The sequence below is a fragment of the Erinaceus europaeus genome, chromosome 14 (assembly GCF_950295315.1).
Source record: "Erinaceus europaeus chromosome 14, mEriEur2.1, whole genome shotgun sequence".
Classification (NCBI taxonomy): Eukaryota; Metazoa; Chordata; class Mammalia; order Eulipotyphla; family Erinaceidae; genus Erinaceus; species Erinaceus europaeus.
In genome coordinates, this window is record NC_080175.1 from 27,233,819 (window position 1) to 27,250,722 (window position 16,904).

Genomic DNA, 16,904 nt, shown 5'->3' on the forward strand with positions numbered 1-16,904 from the left:
GTTTTTTGTTTTTTTTTTTAAATCGGGTTGGGTGGTGGAATACCTGGTTGAGTGCCCACTGTACTATATACAAGGACCTAGGTTTGAACTCCTGCTTCCCACTCACAGGAGGGAAGCTTTAGGAACAATTAAGCAGGTCTGCATGTGTCTGTCTCTCTCACTTTCTGTCTCTCTCTTCCAAGAAAGGTAAAATTTAAAAGGAGAAATGATAACCAGGAACAATACTTTGGTTGTGCAGGTACTGAGCTCCAGTCATAACCATGGTAGTGCAGTGTTCATTATCAATGAGTATTCATTGACAATTAAAATCTTTAAAATGGCATGAAATTTTGATGCTAGTATAAGATAATCTACGATCTGTTTGAACTAGTTTTAAATGATTAGTAGTAAATTGATACCTGTAATTTTCCTTAAGGGATTATTTACATTTTAAATATTTTCCTTTATAGGCTCCCGGGGAGCTTTCTGTGAAGTGAGACCAGATGATAAAAGAATTCTGGAATTTTACAGCAAATTGGGCTGTTTTGAAATTGCAAAAATGGAAGGATTTCCAAAGGATGTGGTTATACTTGGTCGGAGCCTGTAACATTTTTGGCACTGTGAACTGTCAAAAAGTCTCTTCACCTCGTGGTTAGGGTCTTCGTATACAGTTCAGCTTCTGGAGTGGCAGCAAATCAGCCAATTGGCATTGGAAACAAAGAAGACTATTTAAAACTCACCCATCACATTTTGAGACTACTCACTGGTTGGAAGAAGATAGTATATTGCCACAAATCCTGTATGCAACAGGGATATGGGCCTGGGATGTGTGATAGGTGTCAAGACCTCTTACATGGGCTTATAGGGAGGGGTCTTCAATAAATGTAGTCAGCACTGGCTTTTGCATCCATTGTGGCTACATCTTTCACCTAACAGCATTCAAATTTGTCATCTTCCTTGGCTTATTGAATGAAGCATTTCTCATTCTTTGGTGACATGACAAGAGGAGAAAGATTTAGAGAGTATCAGAGGCTTCAGGGAGGAGTGTTTATGTGGGCTGGTTGTGGCATAGTTTAAGCTGAATCAATGATTTCAGTTTTCCTGCCCTGTGAAACCAAGACCATTGTCTCCTGTAATGACCATTGGTTCGGGCATGTTGTGCTTTCTAGGGCAGATGTGCAGTTGTTTGTGGCAAAAGCCTAAAAGTGGAAAACCTGTAACATTTTTGTATATAAATTAGGAGGTGTGACTTGACTACCCTTTGTGTTTACTTCTGTAATCTTCCTTTTGAATATGAAAGGATATGGTTCAGGGATGGCACTTTGAATAATGTAAATCATTGGATGGTGGATTTTTGTTTTGTTTCTTATTGAAGTTTATTGTTTTTAAAGTGCCTCCTATCTACAGCTAGGCCATGACCACTTTGGGTAAGGGAGCCTAACTTCATAGGACTCACTGTTGCAGAATGTGTAGTCACTCCTGGAAATTAACCTCGATGCAGGTCAGCATGTGAAATTTTCATTTTGACAGCTGTGTAGTTCAGGGTTCAGGGATTGAGTGCTCCCATTAACCCTCAGATCAGTTGTCCTTTAATTTCAAGGCCTGTTTACTGGTTTCATTAAATCAGAGTCTTTAATTCTTGCATGTTTGTATCTTTTAAGAGAAAGAATGAGCAACACATTAACCAATGATTTATAGTTACCCTTTTTCCTTTTAGCTGCAGATCCCGAAAGCTTCCTGTATTTTAAATTTGAGTTCCTAAAAGTTCTGAGCATGAGGCTGGCTTGCAGGTGACTCATTTATAGGATTTTTTTTTTATCATGACTTCTCTATAGATTTATAACAGTAAATTCTTACCTGCTTCCCTGAAGTTTTTATTGTCTGTTTAGATTTGAGCTGAGATTGGAGTGGTGAGAAGGAAACCTTTAACATCTACTGTCAAAAGAGTTTCATCAGTGTGTGCTTTGAGAGTCTTAGAGCAGTGTACCTAGTGGTACTTAGTGACTTAGACCCAAGGCCCAAGAATGTGCACTGAATGAATGAGATGAAGGAAAGAAGCTTCTTCATTTTTCAGGATAGAAATCTTCAACTGATAGGATATGATCACTGCAGTTAGTGTTTTCAAGCGCTGAGGTGACAGGAAGATCTTTCTACAAGATACTGTTTAAAATGGCTCATGTAATTTGGTTTCTCTAAGTGCATTTTGCACACTATGAACAATTCTAGTATTTTATCCAGAGGACTTCAGAGTCAACCAATCAGGTTTTTTTTTTTTTTTTAATAATTTTGCTTGTGGCTTTATCTTGAATTTTAATAATCACTTTGGCTGGCCTTCTGGTCATAGGTGGCAACTATGGAACAGATGTCCAGGCCTATAACTTCATCATTGTAGGATTGTAAAGTGCTATGCTATCTTCTATGGTTATGAATATTTATTAAGGTTGGAATGACATTTCATTGATTGATTAGATCACAGCTCAGTTCCTGTAGAAAACAAACTGTCAAACTATCTGAAGACCATGCAAGAGGCAAAATAAAACTTGAAGTGAATGTGGTGTGGTGGTGTTCTATTAAATCCATTTCTTCCTTTTCTCCTGCCCTTCATGCCTCACTTAAAAACATTCGTTTTCCCCCACAGCTGTTCAGAGGTAGGAAGGAAGCACTTCACTCATTCCCAGTCATAAAGGAAGGACTGACATGCAGCCAAGTTACTCTCTTGCCAATTATGAATTGGATGTGAATTAAAACAGTTTGAATCTCTTAGAATTAAGGAACAATTTGCCCTAGGTTTTACTCAAAAGACCAAAGATGGGAGTGGGGCGTCATGCAAAATCATAGTTACGATTGAGGTGTCTATGGTAAGATGGAGGTCAGAGTTGTCTGAGTATATAAACTCAAGGTGAATGCCAAGAGCAGCACTTGGTCTCATATCTGAGCTAAGGAGCTAGCAATTTGCAGCAGCTCAAGAAATACAAACCATTTACATAGTAAGCTGTAACAAAAGCACATCTAGTAGAGAGAATGAGTGGTGAGGTAGAAAGGCTTACTCAGGCTTATTGACTTGAGCAAAGGCAAAACCTGAGCTCACAATTGTATAAGAAAAATGTCCTGGGATTTGTTTTTGATGATGGAGTTGGAAAGATTCCAAGCCAGCTTTTCTCAGGGAGGGGGAAGATTGGACAGCACCAAAACTACAGTAGGAGCTAGGCTGGAACCTGGGTGGTTGACAGGCGCACTGTCTAGGTGAACTAGTTAAGAAAATATTTGATAAGAGGGATGTGGAGAAAGAACTGCAGCCCTGCTCTACCCCTCATGAAGCTACTACCCCCTGCAGATGGGGACCTGGGGCTTGACTGGGTCCTTGTGTACTGTAATGTGTGCTCAGCCAGGTGCACCACTGCCTGGCTCCCTTATATCCTTACAGAAATTTAGGGGGCAGGCGGTGGCACACCTGGTTGAGCACACATTACAGTGCACGGGTCCCAGGTTCAAGCCCCTGGTCCCCCCCTTGCAGGTGGGGAGCTTCACGAATGGTGAAGCAGGGCTGCAGGTGTCTTCCCTCAATTTCTGGCTATCAAGTATAATTTAAAAAAAGATTTAGTTGGGGGGGGGCAGGCAGTGGTCCACCTGGTTAAGTACACAAGGACCTGGGTTCAAGCTCCTGGTCCCCAGGAGAAAGCTTCAAGTAGTGAAGCAGGGCTGCAGGTGTTTTAATTCTCTAAAAATTTTAGTTGGGGTTGGAGGAGTGAGAAATACTAGAGTGCAGGGGGCTAGAGGAAGTGAAGGCAGGAGCTGCCCTCAGACTATGAGAATGAGCAAGGTGGAACTGTTAAATTGCTCCTTTGCAGAGACTTAAGAAGACCCGCTGGGGTCCTGGATGAGTTGGTGCAGAAACCTTGGCCCGACCATGCCTCCGGGTCTCTGGCTGGTGGCTCCTTTAACAGGCGGAGCCGGAGTCGCAGTCCCCGGCTTTGTACGTGTCGGGGGCGGAGCCTTGCGACGGAGCTTGCAGCATGGCCGCTGGCACCGCTGCCGCCTTACCTTTCTTGAGTCAGGAGAGCCGGCTCCGGGCGGGGGGTGTCGGGGGTCTGCGGATCCCAGCTCCAGTCACAATGGACAGTTTTTTCTTTGGTATTGAAAGAAGGAGGGGGCTTGAGGATGCTGCTGGGGATGTTGGGTGTTGGAACTGGAATGCAGATGGTTGCACAGGACGTGGGTGGGGGGCTGGAGATTCTGGCACGAGGCCCCGGAGCAGAGGGGGCTGCTAGGCCCCTCTGCTGTTCAGGGCGGGGCGGCCCCGGCAGCGCAGGGCACTCCTGGTGTTCTGAAAGGGGGGCGTGTAAGTGGCCCGTCTGTCCTCAGTTGCACGTGAACCTCTTACCCATCCCCCCATCTCAACTCGTGTTTCTTCCAGGTTGTGAGCTCTCTGGCCGCACCCGCTCTTTCACCTTTAAGGTAGAGGAAGAGGATGACGCAGAGCACATGCTGGCCTTGACTATGGTATGGGGCAGGGAAGGGGGGGGGTGGCAACTGTTAACAGGTCGAGCTGAGCAAGCAACTGGTGGACTCTCTTCTTACCTAACCCCCCCATACGGGCTAGCCCTCTAATCCAGTGACCCAAAGCTCTTGGACTGGGTAAGCTCTGGATAGATGCTACCACTTGTGGTGTTACCCCTAGTGAGAGAAACCCTGAGGCTTTGTGTACTCTTTCTTCCAGCTCTGTCTCACCGAAGGGGCCAAAGATGAATGTAATGTGGTGGAAGTTGTGGCCCGGAACCGTGACCACCAGGAGATTGCAGTCCCTGTGGCCAACCTCAGGTTGTCCTGCCAACCCATGGTGAGTGCCCAGGCCATACTGTGGGGTATGGGGTGGCAGGGATGGAGGACTTCAGGACTCACAATAAGGGGGAGTTGGCCAGGGCTTCATCCCTGCCTTTCTTCCAGCTCAGTTTGGATGATTTCCAACTCCAGCCACCTGTAACCTTCCGTCTGCGATCCGGCTCTGGCCCTGTGAGGATCACTGGGCGCCACCAGATTGGTGAGAGCTGTCTTTGCCCTCCAGTGAACTCTCTTTTATTTTTATTTATTTGTTTTTATTGGGAGAGGGGGAGGAAATAGGGAGAAAGACACCTGTAGACCTGCTTCATGACTTGTGAAATGTACCCCCTGCAGGTGGGGAGTGGGGGCCCCCATCTTAGCCTCATCTGGCAGTGCGATTCCATACAGTCCCTGTGGCATGTGTGCTCCACTTTCTGTCCTGTTGGAGCTCACCTCTTTCCTGGAGCCTATACAGGCTTCAGCTCCACTGATAGGAACTCATTGCTCTGTATCTGAAATTCTTGCAACCACAAGTTTGAGGGGCTCAGTGTCCCTACACACCTAGCACCGCAGGGCATAAATACATGATGTGTGGCATGAAGGGGACCTGATTTTCATCTATTGCTTGTGTGCCCACCAGTTACTCTAAGCAATGACATTTCTGAAGAAGACAGTGAGGAGGAGGGAAGTGAGGAGGAAGAAGCCAAGTTGTGCCCCATCCTGCCTGCCAAGAAGCAGAGGGGCAGGCCCTGGCCACCCTTGGTGAGTGTGTGGGCTTGGGAGGAAGCATGCCCTGCAGAATCTGGGAGAGGGGAGAGGGAGCAGGTAAGTGCCAGATGCTGACACCCTGTTTACTTCCTCAGGTCAACTAGCTGCCTGCCTGCCTGCCTGCCTGCCTGCCACATGCACCAAGCATCATGCTCTTATACAAACATCAAGAATTTAAAATGAGTCTTCTCTGTTGAAGAGAAGTGATGGGGCTGAAGGTGGGAGTCTTAGGCTCATGCTAGAAGAGAGAGGTGTCCTTTTCCATAGGACCCTGGTGTTCTTCTAATCCTGTCTTGTGTATAGGGCTTCCGTCTTCTTTGGTAGTGGGAGGGACTCTGAGCTCCTGCCCTGACGCTCTCTCCCCACTCACCTGTAAGAATGGGCATCAGTGTCTGACGCTCTGGTCTATACATTTTTCACAGTTTTTACATTTTTGGATAAAGGCTGAAATAAAATGATATGAAAGTTTGATGTTTTGTTTTTTTTTCTTTCCCAGTTTACCTAGTGGCTTCTTCTGCTGGGATGGCATTCCCCTAGGGACCACCAGGTGGCACTATGGCAGCACCAAGGGTGGCTCTGGGCTTGGGGAGGATGAGGAAATGTGGAATCCTGCTATTCCCTGGGACCTGGTCAGGTCTGGGCCCCAGCTGCCTTTCTAGAAGAGGACCTCCCCACATCAACCCATTCCCAGTCTCTACAGGTGGGGGAGGGCCATTCCAGGAGGTTATCAGCATCCAAACAAGGGGTCTGGGCCTCTGTCAGCACTCAGGCTGATGGGCAGGCGGGCAGATAAGGGGACTTAAGCAGACAGAGGAATGTGCATCCCTAGCCCCATGAGGAGCTCAGGTCCTGGGAGCCTGTGAGGGAGGGCAGCGGCCGGTCTTGCTCTTCCTAGTCTTGCAGTCTTTGCGCCGGGTCTGGGCCCTTAGAAACCTGATTCCGGGGACCAGATGGAGGGGGCTGGCCAGATTGGGTGACAGGGAAACTAGAATCTGGGTGGCCTGGCATATGGGGGCGAGGGGGGGCTGGGATTCAGCCTTCTAGGCTAAGGGGTTCCCACTCCCAGAACACTGCCTAATCTGGGGTCCCTTGCCTGGGGTCAGGTGGTTCTGGGCTCTGCTGTTGCTGGGCCTGGAGGAGGAAGGGATGTCCCCTGAAGGCAGCCCATGTGGATGTGACCAGCTCTGGGGTCAGCAGTTCAGCAGCTGTGTTGATGCCAGGGTGTCAGTGAGCCCCACAAACAAACAAACAAAGGTTACCTTCTGAGACAGCCTGGACCCAGGCCCGCTGAGGATGGACAGAAAACAGCACCGGTTGCACCAAGCCCACACTCGATGCTGGGTAAATGAGTGAACAAGTGGGAGGCCTCTCTAGATAACCTGAAGGGACCGGCACTACTGAGCGGGTGGACTTGGAGTTTCCACCACATGAAGAGCACTCCCATCCTGTCCCCAGAGGTGGGGGACAATTTGTATTCTTTTCCCTCAAATTGAGGCTGTAGGAAGGTGAATCAGCTGTGTGTGGCAGGGTCATAGCCCCTTTTCCCGCTTTCCAGAAAGACTTTTCCAAGATGCTTGCCTGCCCCAGGAGCTGGAGTGGAGGGTGCTGCGGATTTGAGCTATTCTTCCAAGCAGCCTGTGCGAAGAGGCGGGCAGGAAATTGGCGCCCTCTGCCGAGTCAGGTTGAAACGGCTAATGACAGGGCTGCTCCCTCCACCCCAGGCCCCTGAAGATCTAGCTACGTGGCTGAGTTTTAACTAGAAGGCAAGGGAGTGAACCGTTAACACCGCCCTTGTGCATTCGTTAGTTCATTCAATCATTGATTCATTTATTCACTGGAAAGGCTCCTGTTAGCCTTCTCTCCCTAAGTTGGTAAGCGCTTGGTCCAAGGCGCAGGAGACTCACTCAAAGCTGTCTTGGGGAAACCGTCCCCAGCGCCCCTCTTCGCCCCTACTCCAAGGGTGACCCCGTCTAGATACTTAACCCTGCGACGCAGCTCGGCTTATTATTATTGATTTATTTCTTCTTAATACGATGTGGGGAATCAAACCCGCAGCTCAGGCCCGCTAGGCCTGCGCTCCTCCATCCAGCAAGTCGCCTCCCGGCCCTGCCTGTTTGTTGTAACAAGTCGCCTCCCGGCCACTGTTTTCCCGCTCTCTCCCCCAGCCAGGAGAGAGCTCTCCCCTGGCCGGCGCCGAGAGAGCTCTGCCCGCAGTGGGGGCCCAATCCACATCTCCAGGGGCTGGGGCTTCCCAGGCCAGGGGGCACCCCGCGGACAAAGCTGGGAGTTGCTTTTTCCCCTTCCCCTCCTTCGCTTCTTCATGACCCCCAACCACCACCACCCCCACCCCCACCCCCCCAGCAAGGGCACTGCCAGTTCACTTTGCTGAACTGAGGCGTTTACCAATTCCCAGCGCGCTAAGGAGGAGGTGCAAGCGGACACTGGGAGAGAGGCAGGCCTGTAATTGGGAGTCCCAGGGAGACGATGCTCAGACGGGGCCCCTGGGGCTTCCAGCACTCTGGGCGATTTGCATTTGAACTGGCGGAGGGTTGCGAAGTTGTGAGAGCCGGGTGCCCCGGGCTCGCTCTGGAGGGCGCCGCGGAGCAGGCGGCCTGAGCTCACTAGTGTGGATTTGACGGTGGTGGCTGGGGGTGGGGGTGGGGGCGAGAGATGAGCTTGGAACAGTGGCAGAAAGCGTGTGTTTGAGTACCCACGAGGGCGTTGTTTGCAGAGCGGGACTGTTTGTGTTGACGAGGAGTGTGTGTGTTTGTGTTTGCAGGAGGTGAAGGAGTGTGTGTGTGTGTGTGTGTGTGTGTGTGTGTGTGCGCGCGCGCGCGCGCGCGCGTGTGCGTGTGTTTGCAGAGTGTGGGGGTGGCCGGGAAAGGTGGCCTGCCTGTCATTCAGCGATCAGGTTGACAGGCGCTCCCTCATCAGGGCTCAGGAGCTCTGATTGCAGATTTGAGGAAACAAAATAGCAATTGTAATTACGGGGCCTTGATAAGATAAAGGCAGGAGGAGCGGCCAGGAGGTGCACTGGAGAGCAGGGAGGGAGAGTGCTCCCCAACCAAGTGCTGGGCAGATTTGCATGTCTCATGGGGTGGGGGTGTCGGGGCAGAACTAGCGGCTGCTGCCAGGGAGGTGGGAATGTCCCCACTTGCATTCATCCTCTGGAGAAAGGGGCTTTGGGGAAGGTGAGAAGAGTGTCCCCAAACTGGGGAGAACCAATTCGAGGAAGCTGTCCAAACATAGAGGAATTCTGATTCTTTAGCAGAGGCTAAGCTAAAATGAGGACTGAAATCACAGTCCCAACCCCTGAGGCCCTAGTAGGCTGGTCTCTTCTGAGGGAGAAGGAAGTGAATGGATTCTGATCTCTGAGGTCCAGTCCAGGGTCCTCAGAACCTTCTGGGGACTACAAAACCAGCTTGGATGCCGATTTGAGTTCTGGTCCCTATGCCAGAAAAGGGCAGGTGCCTAGACTGACTCTGAACTCCGGGTGGAACTGTAGAACCACTGTGGACCCAGGCCGGACCCTCTGCTGTCTTCATTCACTATTTCCAGTGTTGGATCCCTGGTGGCTGGATGATCCTCCCTACCCACTGTTCTCACCTAATGCATTTGTTAATGTCTGCAAACATTCTTCAAGGGCCTGGCATGTGCAGGGCCTGGGACTAAGTTGGTGAGCATCTTGCTCTCTTGAAGCATCGAAATTGGGGTGACAGACAGCAGCCAGAATACAGGCCACTAGCATGAGAGGAAGTGGAATGGAAGCATAGCTTGGTGTGGGCTGTGGGCACTGGAGCCTACCTCATCGGCTTCCCAATAACAGGCTTGTCTCCAGTGGCATTGAGGGAGGCTCACCAAATGGGGGTGTTTATGATGATCACCTGTTGAAAGGGGGCTTATGGCAAGTCTCCACATAGGCACTGCATCCCAGGGGTTTCAGGGCCATTCATTCATTCATTCATTCATTCATTCAGGGATCACTAACCTGAGAACAAGCCCTCCCAGCTCTCAGCCTCCAGTCACAAGTGGCAAATAAGATGCCATGGCTCTTGCCTAGGGTTCTGTATGGGCAAAAGCCAGCTGAGTGGGCAGACTCCTGAGGGGGTGGCAGGTGGGCTCAGAAAGTCTGACTTCTCTGCCAAGGGGGGAGACCTTGGGGCAAGTTCTCTGTTTTCTCCTCTGTGCACTGTGCACATTACATTAGGGAGTGGGGTGGAGGGGTACAGGAAAGGGACCACAGGCAGACTGTAGGCTGTGCCTTCCTGGATAAGGGCCCACTGCCTCCTGTGACCACCCTAACCCTTCCAGTCCCCACCCTCCAGGACTGGGGGACAGTGGGGAGGGGGAGGTCAGGGGTGAAGGCAGCAGCTGGGCAGGGCATCAGCGGCTCCACCTGCTCTTCAGAAGTATCTTATCCCCGGGCACCGCTGCCCACCCAGGCTGCTCCTGCAGAAGCGCTGATCTCTGTGGCTCCTGGGGGATGGGGTGGGGGTGAGGGAGCCAAGGCGGGGCTGGCAGAGGCAGGCGGAGTCCCTGCCTCCAGGTAGCTGATACACCCGCTCCTGTCTAGCACACAGTAGGATTGTAAAGACCTGTTAATGCGACTCTGAGAGGGAGAGGTTGGGCTGCCTGGATCAAAGTCTTCCCGGTGATAAGTAGCTGAGAGGAGGTCTCTTTTGCTCCCTCTGCTCCAGTTGGGGGGGGCATTGACTGGGGTTCTTCTGAGGACTTGGGGGCCTCCCACACAGATGGCTGGTGCGGTCTGGGGCTGGCGCTGGCGTTCGGGGCGGGGGCAAGGACAGGAGGGGACACCACACTCTCAGGGCCTTCTCGGAGACAGAGGGAGACACAGGGACCCGCGGAAAGGGGTGCTCGGCAGGAAGCCGGAGGGCGATCCGTGCAGCCTCGTCACCTAGGGAGGCGGCCAACTGCAGGCCCGGGCTGGGCCGAACACACAGTAGGTGACTCGGGGCACAGGGGCTTCGCCGTGAGCGGTGCCTCACGACGCGGGCGCACCAGGCGGTCCAGCGAGACGCTGGCAACCCCGAGAGCGCGCGAGGGGACAGCGGGGGAGGGGGAGGCGCCCACGCCGGTCGCCCCCATTCCTCCCGCCGGTCCCCAGACCCCTCCCCTAGTCCAGACCCCCCAATCCCAGTCCCGCCGGCCGCCCCGCCCCGGCCCGCCCCGCCCCCGCCCGGGGCTGAGTCCGGGCCCTAGCTCCCAGCCGGGGGCTGCGGGCTCCGGCCGCCCGCCCTGCGCTCCCCCCTCGCACCCGGTGCGGCGCCCCCCGCCCCACCCCTCCCTCCCCCTCTCCCCCACCTACCCACCCACCCAGCCGGCCCGTTACCTCCGCCCGCTCCGCGATCACAGCCAGCGGCACCGGCGCGGCCAGGGCGCAGACACTCCGCGGCGCGGCTAGCTCCACGTCCCACGGCAGCAACCAGCCGCGCCTGAGTCGCCGCCGCCCCGCAGCCCGTCGCCCAGCCCGACCCGGCCCCCGGCGCGTCCCCGCCCGCGGGGCTTCCCGCTCCGGCCGCGCGCCATGGGCAGCCCCCGCTCGGCGCTGAGCTGCTTGTGAGTACCCGCCGCCCCGCGCCCCCCGGGCCCCGCCGCGCACCCGCTCACCGCCTCTCTCCCTGCCCGCTTTTGTCTCCCACAGGCTGTTACACTTGCTGGTCCTCTGCCTCCGCGCCCAGGTAAGGCGCGTTCCGCGGGTGGGCGTGGGTCAGGGGTCGGGCGCCCCGAGAACCCAGCCCCAAGGGCCGGGACGCGGGAGCCTGGAAACAGAGAGGGAGCGCCCGGCTCGGGTCGCACAGCAGTGAGGGGAGAGGCAGGACCCCCTCACCCCCTCCCGCCAGGGCTCTGCGTCCTGCGCGGTCCTCTCTCCCATCCACGCCAGCCAGGCCGGGGAGAGTGGGGACCTCCCGGGACAGCCATACCTGGCCGCGGAGGGAGAGAGGAGAGAACCGGGGCCGGGGGTGTGCGCTGTCAGAGGTTGGGCGATTTCCGCAGGGACCCTGCTCTCTTGCGAGACGTGCGTTGGGCCTGGCCGAAAGCTCGGGTGCCAGGCCCTCTAAGCGCCCAACATTTGCTCTGTAAATCTGTCTTTATAAATGTCAGGGGTCGGCCGGGTAGCACTGACTCCCTACTTAAAAGCGCCCTGCTCTTCCAGGAAGGCCCGGGAGGGGGGCCTGCGCTGGGCAGGGAGCTCGCTTCCCTGTTCCGAGCTGGCCGGGAGTCCCAGGGTGTCTCCCAACAGGTGGGTCCACATCCCCCCTACCCCCACCCCGGGCTCACCCTGCCAGGCTGGGTGGCTCTGACTTTCCTGGTTGGGGTTGTTGTTGGTGGTGGTGCTGGTGGTGCTGGTGGTGCTGGTGGTGCTGGTGGTGGTGGTGACCTGAGCTGGCATGTGGGGAGGGGGTCCCCCCCTGGCCAACTGCCTGAGGCTGTGGAGGGGGCTGCAGGGCCGTGGGGCCCCCTGAGGCCCCTGGGCAGAGTAGCATTATAATGGCGTGTTGTGTATTTTTCAATTTCCTAAAGGTAACTGTTCAGTCCTCACCTAATTTTACACAGCATGTGAGGGAGCAGAGCCTGGTGACGGATCAGCTCAGCCGACGCCTCATCCGGACCTACCAGCTCTACAGCCGCACCAGCGGGAAGCACGTGCAGGTCCTGGCCAACAAGCGCATCAACGCCATGGCAGAAGATGGGGACCCCTTCGGTAAGGCCTGTGGCATGTTGGTGGGTCAAGGACAAGTAACTGATGGGACACCCCCTCCCCCAGTCTGTTCTGCAGTGACTCAGCCAGGTCTGCACCTTCCGCTGCTCAGAATGGAAGGGGTTAAGGAAAAAAGGCATTTGGGGGGGTCAGCCTGAGAGAGAGTGCTGGGGAAGGGGCCTCCAGGAGGATTTTGCCCTTGGGTGCCCCTTCCCTGCCCATCAGTGAAACGAATCCAGAGCTGTCCCTCTATACGGCCTCCCTGCAGAGACCCTTTTCCAGCTGCAGGTGGAAGGCTGGGGTGGGGGGTGCCCCAGAGGGAGAGGGGTCTAGCTTTCAGGGAAGTTCTTAAAAGAGAATTTGTTGCCCTGGCCCACAAAAGGGGAGTGGGAAAGAGAAGGGAGAGAAATCCTCCCAATTCTCCCAGCTTTGGGGAAGGATGTGTGTGTGTGTGTGTGTGTGTGTGTGTGTGTGTGTGTGTGTGTTTGCTGTAAACCCATAAGTACTTTGATCAGCAGAAGGGTCCATTCCTCAGAGGGACTAGCTAGGAGAGCTCCCCCCCCCCCATGGGTCTATCTACCTAGGAACTCAGGAGGTCTGTCACAGCTGGCCTAGGCTCCCCGTGGGGTGGTGACTGCAGGGAGCTACCGGGCCTGGGAGTTGAGGACTGATTGATTTCTTAAACATTCAATATTCCTGCCTGGAAACCAGGCCAGTTTCCAGAGTCCAGGACAGACCAAGAGGAAAGCAAGCCCCTGGGCGGCTCGTGTTGTTTTTAGAGAGTGATTATTGTGAGTTTAAAAACCTTTAAATAATGACCAAGTTAAACAAGCATGAAAAGGAGAGGGGAAGACTCTATTAAAAAGTAATAAAAAGGTGAGGCATTTTAAGAGTGCAGAAGAAAAATGAAGAATGATATAAAACAGAGAGCGTGCGAGCCTTTTTTCATATGTGCAGTTTGAAAGGAGTTGCGAGTCTGTGAATGTTAGGAAAGAGGTTCAAGATTGTTCTCTATGAATCTCTGGAGAGACCCCCGCGTCTGGCAGAGCGATTAAAACTCTTCTTACTTTCACCTTTTTTAACATTTCCTGAATACTTTCTCCTCTTCTCGAGCCAGTTTGGGGGATCGAGTATGTCTCACTGCATTTTTTCTGCATCGACGTAGCTGACTTCCCTTCAAAGCTGGAGAAGGAGACATAATTTTCCTGGGATAAATCTGTCACTGGGGTGGAAGAATAGGTTTGAAAATGTTAAGCTTTCCAAAAACCCAGTCGGGAAAGCCTCTGTTAACTGTGGTCCCAGATCCCCAGATCTATCCTGGCCAGGAGAGCAGGGACTCCCAGTGGTGGGGGTGGGGACCACTGCCCACCCGGTGGCTGGACTCCCCCACCCCCACTGGGGCTTTCTCCCCTTTGTCCTTCTGAACTGGCTGTTCATAGCCCTTCTCAGCTTCCAAGCAAAGAGAGTGGATGCCTGGCTCCTTCAGGCTTCTGGAGCAAGTGGTCCAGCTCTCTTGGACTGGGGGGAGAAAGAAGGTTCCCTGAAGGTCCTGGGGGAATATGTCTTCATAAGGCAGAGATCTGATGTTTAGGGTCCTTGCCTGTAGGACAGGAGCAGTTGGAGGCTCCAAGATCATAGGTTTAGTGGGAGTGGCCAGGGTAGGAAGAGTCTGGGGAGAAGGGTCACTGGAGTCCAATTGCCTCTTTATGGGACCCCAGCAGACACAGAGTCTGCCTCCTTCCCTGCCTGCCACTCAGAGCAGGATGCTTGCACCCTTTCTGTAGCCCTTGCCCTGCCTGGACCTTCAAGGCCACAGCTTTTGGGAGCTCTGGAAGGGAGGCTGGCAGAGGGCTGAGCAGACCAACTGGGTCCACAAGGAGGTGGGTAGGAGGAGAGGTGACAACTGCATATCTCTAGCTGACTTGGAGCTAGACTGGGGGCTTGGCCATAGGGTCCCTGGGCTGTGATTCTGCAAAGGGAGGGACAGTCAGAAGAGCCACTGGGTGGTGAGACTGTCTTGCTGACCTTGATGCCCACTCCCCACCCCCCATTAGTTTCAGGGACTGAGAAGGTTCCACCTTCTCTGGCAGGTTGGGAAATAGCTCTGGGCCCTCCCCTGGAACTACTTGCTCAAGGAGTTGGGGAAGGCAGTGGGGAGGACAGAAGACTGGGTTTTCACTCCTTCCCTGTCCCCAAGGCCTCAGAGGAAGGAATTATGCAGAAAGGTGGGTGGGGACCTGGTTAGGTTCTGTGACAGACTGAGGAGGAGGAAGGGGGAAGGAGGCAGGGAATCAACCCCCCATCTGAGAAACAGTCGTCCCTGTCCCTCCTTCTCACCCACAGAAAGTGCCTGTTGGACACTGAAGTTGGGGACTGTGGTGATTGGCTGGGGGTTGTGGGGAGGGAGAGGCATTGGGCTTTGTGTGGGAGCCAGTGGGCAGGTTTTGGTAGAACCTGAGGTGCCCAAAACAGGAAGAAATGTTTGCACATCCTGATCTGGGTGTTTGCAGGGACCTACGAAGTTCACAGCATAGCATTATGAGCTGGGAAGGTTCTCAGGGGTCTTTCCTTTAGCTGTGGGACTCTTGTCAAATCAAGATTCCCTTGAAGCCTCAACATAAAAGTCACTAGGGTCACTGTTACAAGAGTCTTTTCCCTGGAATGGCTCCAGCACATCCTTGCAGAGCCCAGTTCTGAGTACCTCGACTTTGCCCTCCCCCTTCTGTAAGCTCAGTGACTAACCTGAACCCCCCACAAGTTGTATAGCACATTAGTTGCTGGGTTGGGGCTGGAACCCAGGGCCTTGGGAGCAGTTACTGCTGGGATGTGACAGAGCTATAGACCAGTGAGGTGAAGACACAGGACAGGAGGGTCAAGGTGCCTCAGTAATCACCCCACTCCCTCCACAGCAAAGCTGATTGTGGAGACAGATACCTTTGGGAGCCGGGTTCGAGTGCGAGGGGCCGAGACAGGCTTGTACATCTGCATGAACAAGAAGGGGAAGCTAATTGCCAAGGTGAGGTTTCGGAAGGAAGTTGGGATATAGGGTGCTGGGTTGACTAGCTCCTCCAGGACCCCAGTAAGGTGGTCAGAGGGACACAAACCCACCTTGGGGCTGTGTAGTGATGGGGGAGGAGGAGGGGAAACTGCTTGAGGAGTGAAAAGCTATAAAGGCAAAGGAGGAAGAAGTAAGGCCCTGGGGATGGGGATGGGGGTGTAGTGGTAAATTCCATATATCTTTTTAACAAATCGCCAAATTGCTTTGCTATTATGTCCAATTACATGGTACCAGCATTTGGAATGTTCAGTAAGCCGCAGGCCCAGCCCCTCAGCCGAGCTCTGAAATGGTCCCATTAGTCACGGCTCCTCTTCAGCTTGGAGCAGCCTGTTTCCTGGGCTTTGGGGCTCAGCGGCTCCGGGCAGGCCCCCTCCCCCTTAGGGTGGCAGCCCTAGGGCTGAGGGGCGCAGGTGGAGAGACGGGTGCTGGAAGCTCTGGCCAGCCTGGTGGGCAGGAGGCCAGGGCAGGCCCAGCACAGGCCCTCTCCCTGCCTTGGCCTTGGGGCCCCTCTGCTCACAGCCATGTGTCGAGGCTGCCCGGGAGGACAGGAAGTTGCCGGGTGGGCTGCGGGCTGCAAGGGATTAGAGAGCGGGTGCCCACCTCGCCATCTGCTGGGGTGCCCACCTGCTGTCTGGGGCCGTCTGCCCGCTGCCTTTGACAAGGGTGGTGGGGGCGCCAGACCAAGCCTAGTAACTTGTTGTCTACCCCCTGCTCCCCCATCCCTGACCCGCAGAGCAACGGCAAAGGCAAGGACTGTGTGTTCACGGAGATAGTCTTGGAGAACAACTACACAGCCCTGCAGAACGCCAAGTACGAGGGCTGGTACATGGCCTTCACCCGCAAGGGCCGGCCCCGCAAGGGCTCCAAGACGCGGCAGCACCAGCGCGAGGTCCACTTCATGAAGCGGCTGCCCCGCGGCCACCACACCACTGAACAGAGCCTGCGCTTCGAGTTCCTCAACTACCCGCCCTTCACACGCAGCCTGAGGGGCAGCCAGAGGACTTGGGCCCCTGAGCCCAGGTAGGCCCTGCCCAGCCCTCCCCACAACTCCACCCAGGGAGGAGGAGCATCAAAGGAGCAACTCCAGCAAGAGGAGGCCTGCTGCTGCTGCTGCTGACGGCTGACCTGGGGGCAGGGGTACTGGGGGAGCCCCAAGTTCTAGTTGTTGATAATTGTTTGCTGTTGGGTTTTGTTTTTGTTTGTTGTTTTGTTTTTTAAACAAGAGAGGCTCTATTTTTGTATTCCACTTGGCTGTGGTGTCTGTCTTCTTCACACTCAGGAAGAGGCTTTGGTGGCCTAGTCTGAAGTTTCGATAGGGTTCCATTGAGGTTCCCTGCGTGGGGAGGGGGTTCTTTCTGGGTTCAGTCTAGGTGCTCCTGAGCCCCAAACTCCTGAAGGGCAATTGTCAGACTGCCAGACCCCTCTGCATCCCTAGCTGGGGACTTAATCTGGTCTTTTCTGGGTGGGTGTCAGTGGAGGGTGGTTGTGTATTAGTTGTTACTAAGTGACTGAAATATTTATTTAACTTGCATGTTAAACATGTGTAGGGTAGTGAGCCCT

General features: G+C 54.1%; 3 protein-coding genes across 3 annotated transcripts in view; all 3 read left to right on the forward strand.

Moving 5' to 3' along the window:
• Positions 1 to 2,529, forward strand: part of OGA (O-GlcNAcase) — a 43,693-nt gene extending 41,164 nt beyond the window's left edge. The window contains exon 16 of the mRNA XM_007533846.3: positions 450 to 2,529. Coding sequence (XP_007533908.1) covers positions 450 to 586 — 137 coding nt within the window. The 3' untranslated portion in view covers positions 587 to 2,529. The remainder of the gene's footprint in view (positions 1 to 449) is intronic.
• Positions 2,530 to 3,954: 1,425 nt separating this feature from the next.
• Positions 3,955 to 6,034, forward strand: NPM3 (nucleophosmin/nucleoplasmin 3). The gene is made up of 6 exons (XM_007533865.3): positions 3,955 to 4,110; positions 4,394 to 4,479; positions 4,697 to 4,816; positions 4,924 to 5,017; positions 5,438 to 5,559; positions 5,661 to 6,034. Exons 1-6 carry the CDS (start codon positions 3,993 to 3,995, stop codon positions 5,667 to 5,669), a joined length of 549 nt encoding a protein of 182 aa, XP_007533927.1. The 5' UTR covers positions 3,955 to 3,992; the 3' UTR covers positions 5,670 to 6,034.
• Positions 6,035 to 11,110: 5,076 nt separating this feature from the next.
• FGF8 (fibroblast growth factor 8) lies at positions 11,111 to 16,590 on the forward strand. Its single transcript, XM_060172263.1, has 6 exons — positions 11,111 to 11,142; positions 11,228 to 11,264; positions 11,741 to 11,827; positions 12,109 to 12,289; positions 15,196 to 15,302; positions 16,078 to 16,590. Exons 1-6 carry the CDS (start codon positions 11,111 to 11,113, stop codon positions 16,366 to 16,368), a joined length of 735 nt encoding a protein of 244 aa, XP_060028246.1. The 3' UTR covers positions 16,369 to 16,590.
• The last annotated feature ends 314 nt before the right edge of the window (positions 16,591 to 16,904 follow it).

Excerpts from the sequence above, each read along its gene's own strand:
- NPM3 (XM_007533865.3), top strand. The coding sequence starts at position 3,993 with ATGGCCGCTGGCACCGCTGCCGCCTTACCTTTCTTGAGTCAGGAGAGC. Across the intron at positions 4,111-4,393 it reads AATGGACAGTTTTTTCTTTG|GTTGTGAGCTCTCTGGCCGC; the intron begins GTATTGAAAGAA and ends TGTTTCTTCCAG. Across the intron at positions 5,018-5,437 it reads CACTGGGCGCCACCAGATTG|TTACTCTAAGCAATGACATT; the intron begins GTGAGAGCTGTC and ends TGTGCCCACCAG.
- FGF8 (XM_060172263.1), top strand. The coding sequence starts at position 11,111 with ATGGGCAGCCCCCGCTCGGCGCTGAGCTGCTT. Across the intron at positions 11,143-11,227 it reads CGCTCGGCGCTGAGCTGCTT|GCTGTTACACTTGCTGGTCC; the intron begins GTGAGTACCCGC and ends TGTCTCCCACAG. Across the intron at positions 11,828-12,108 it reads CCCAGGGTGTCTCCCAACAG|GTAACTGTTCAGTCCTCACC; the intron begins GTGGGTCCACAT and ends AATTTCCTAAAG.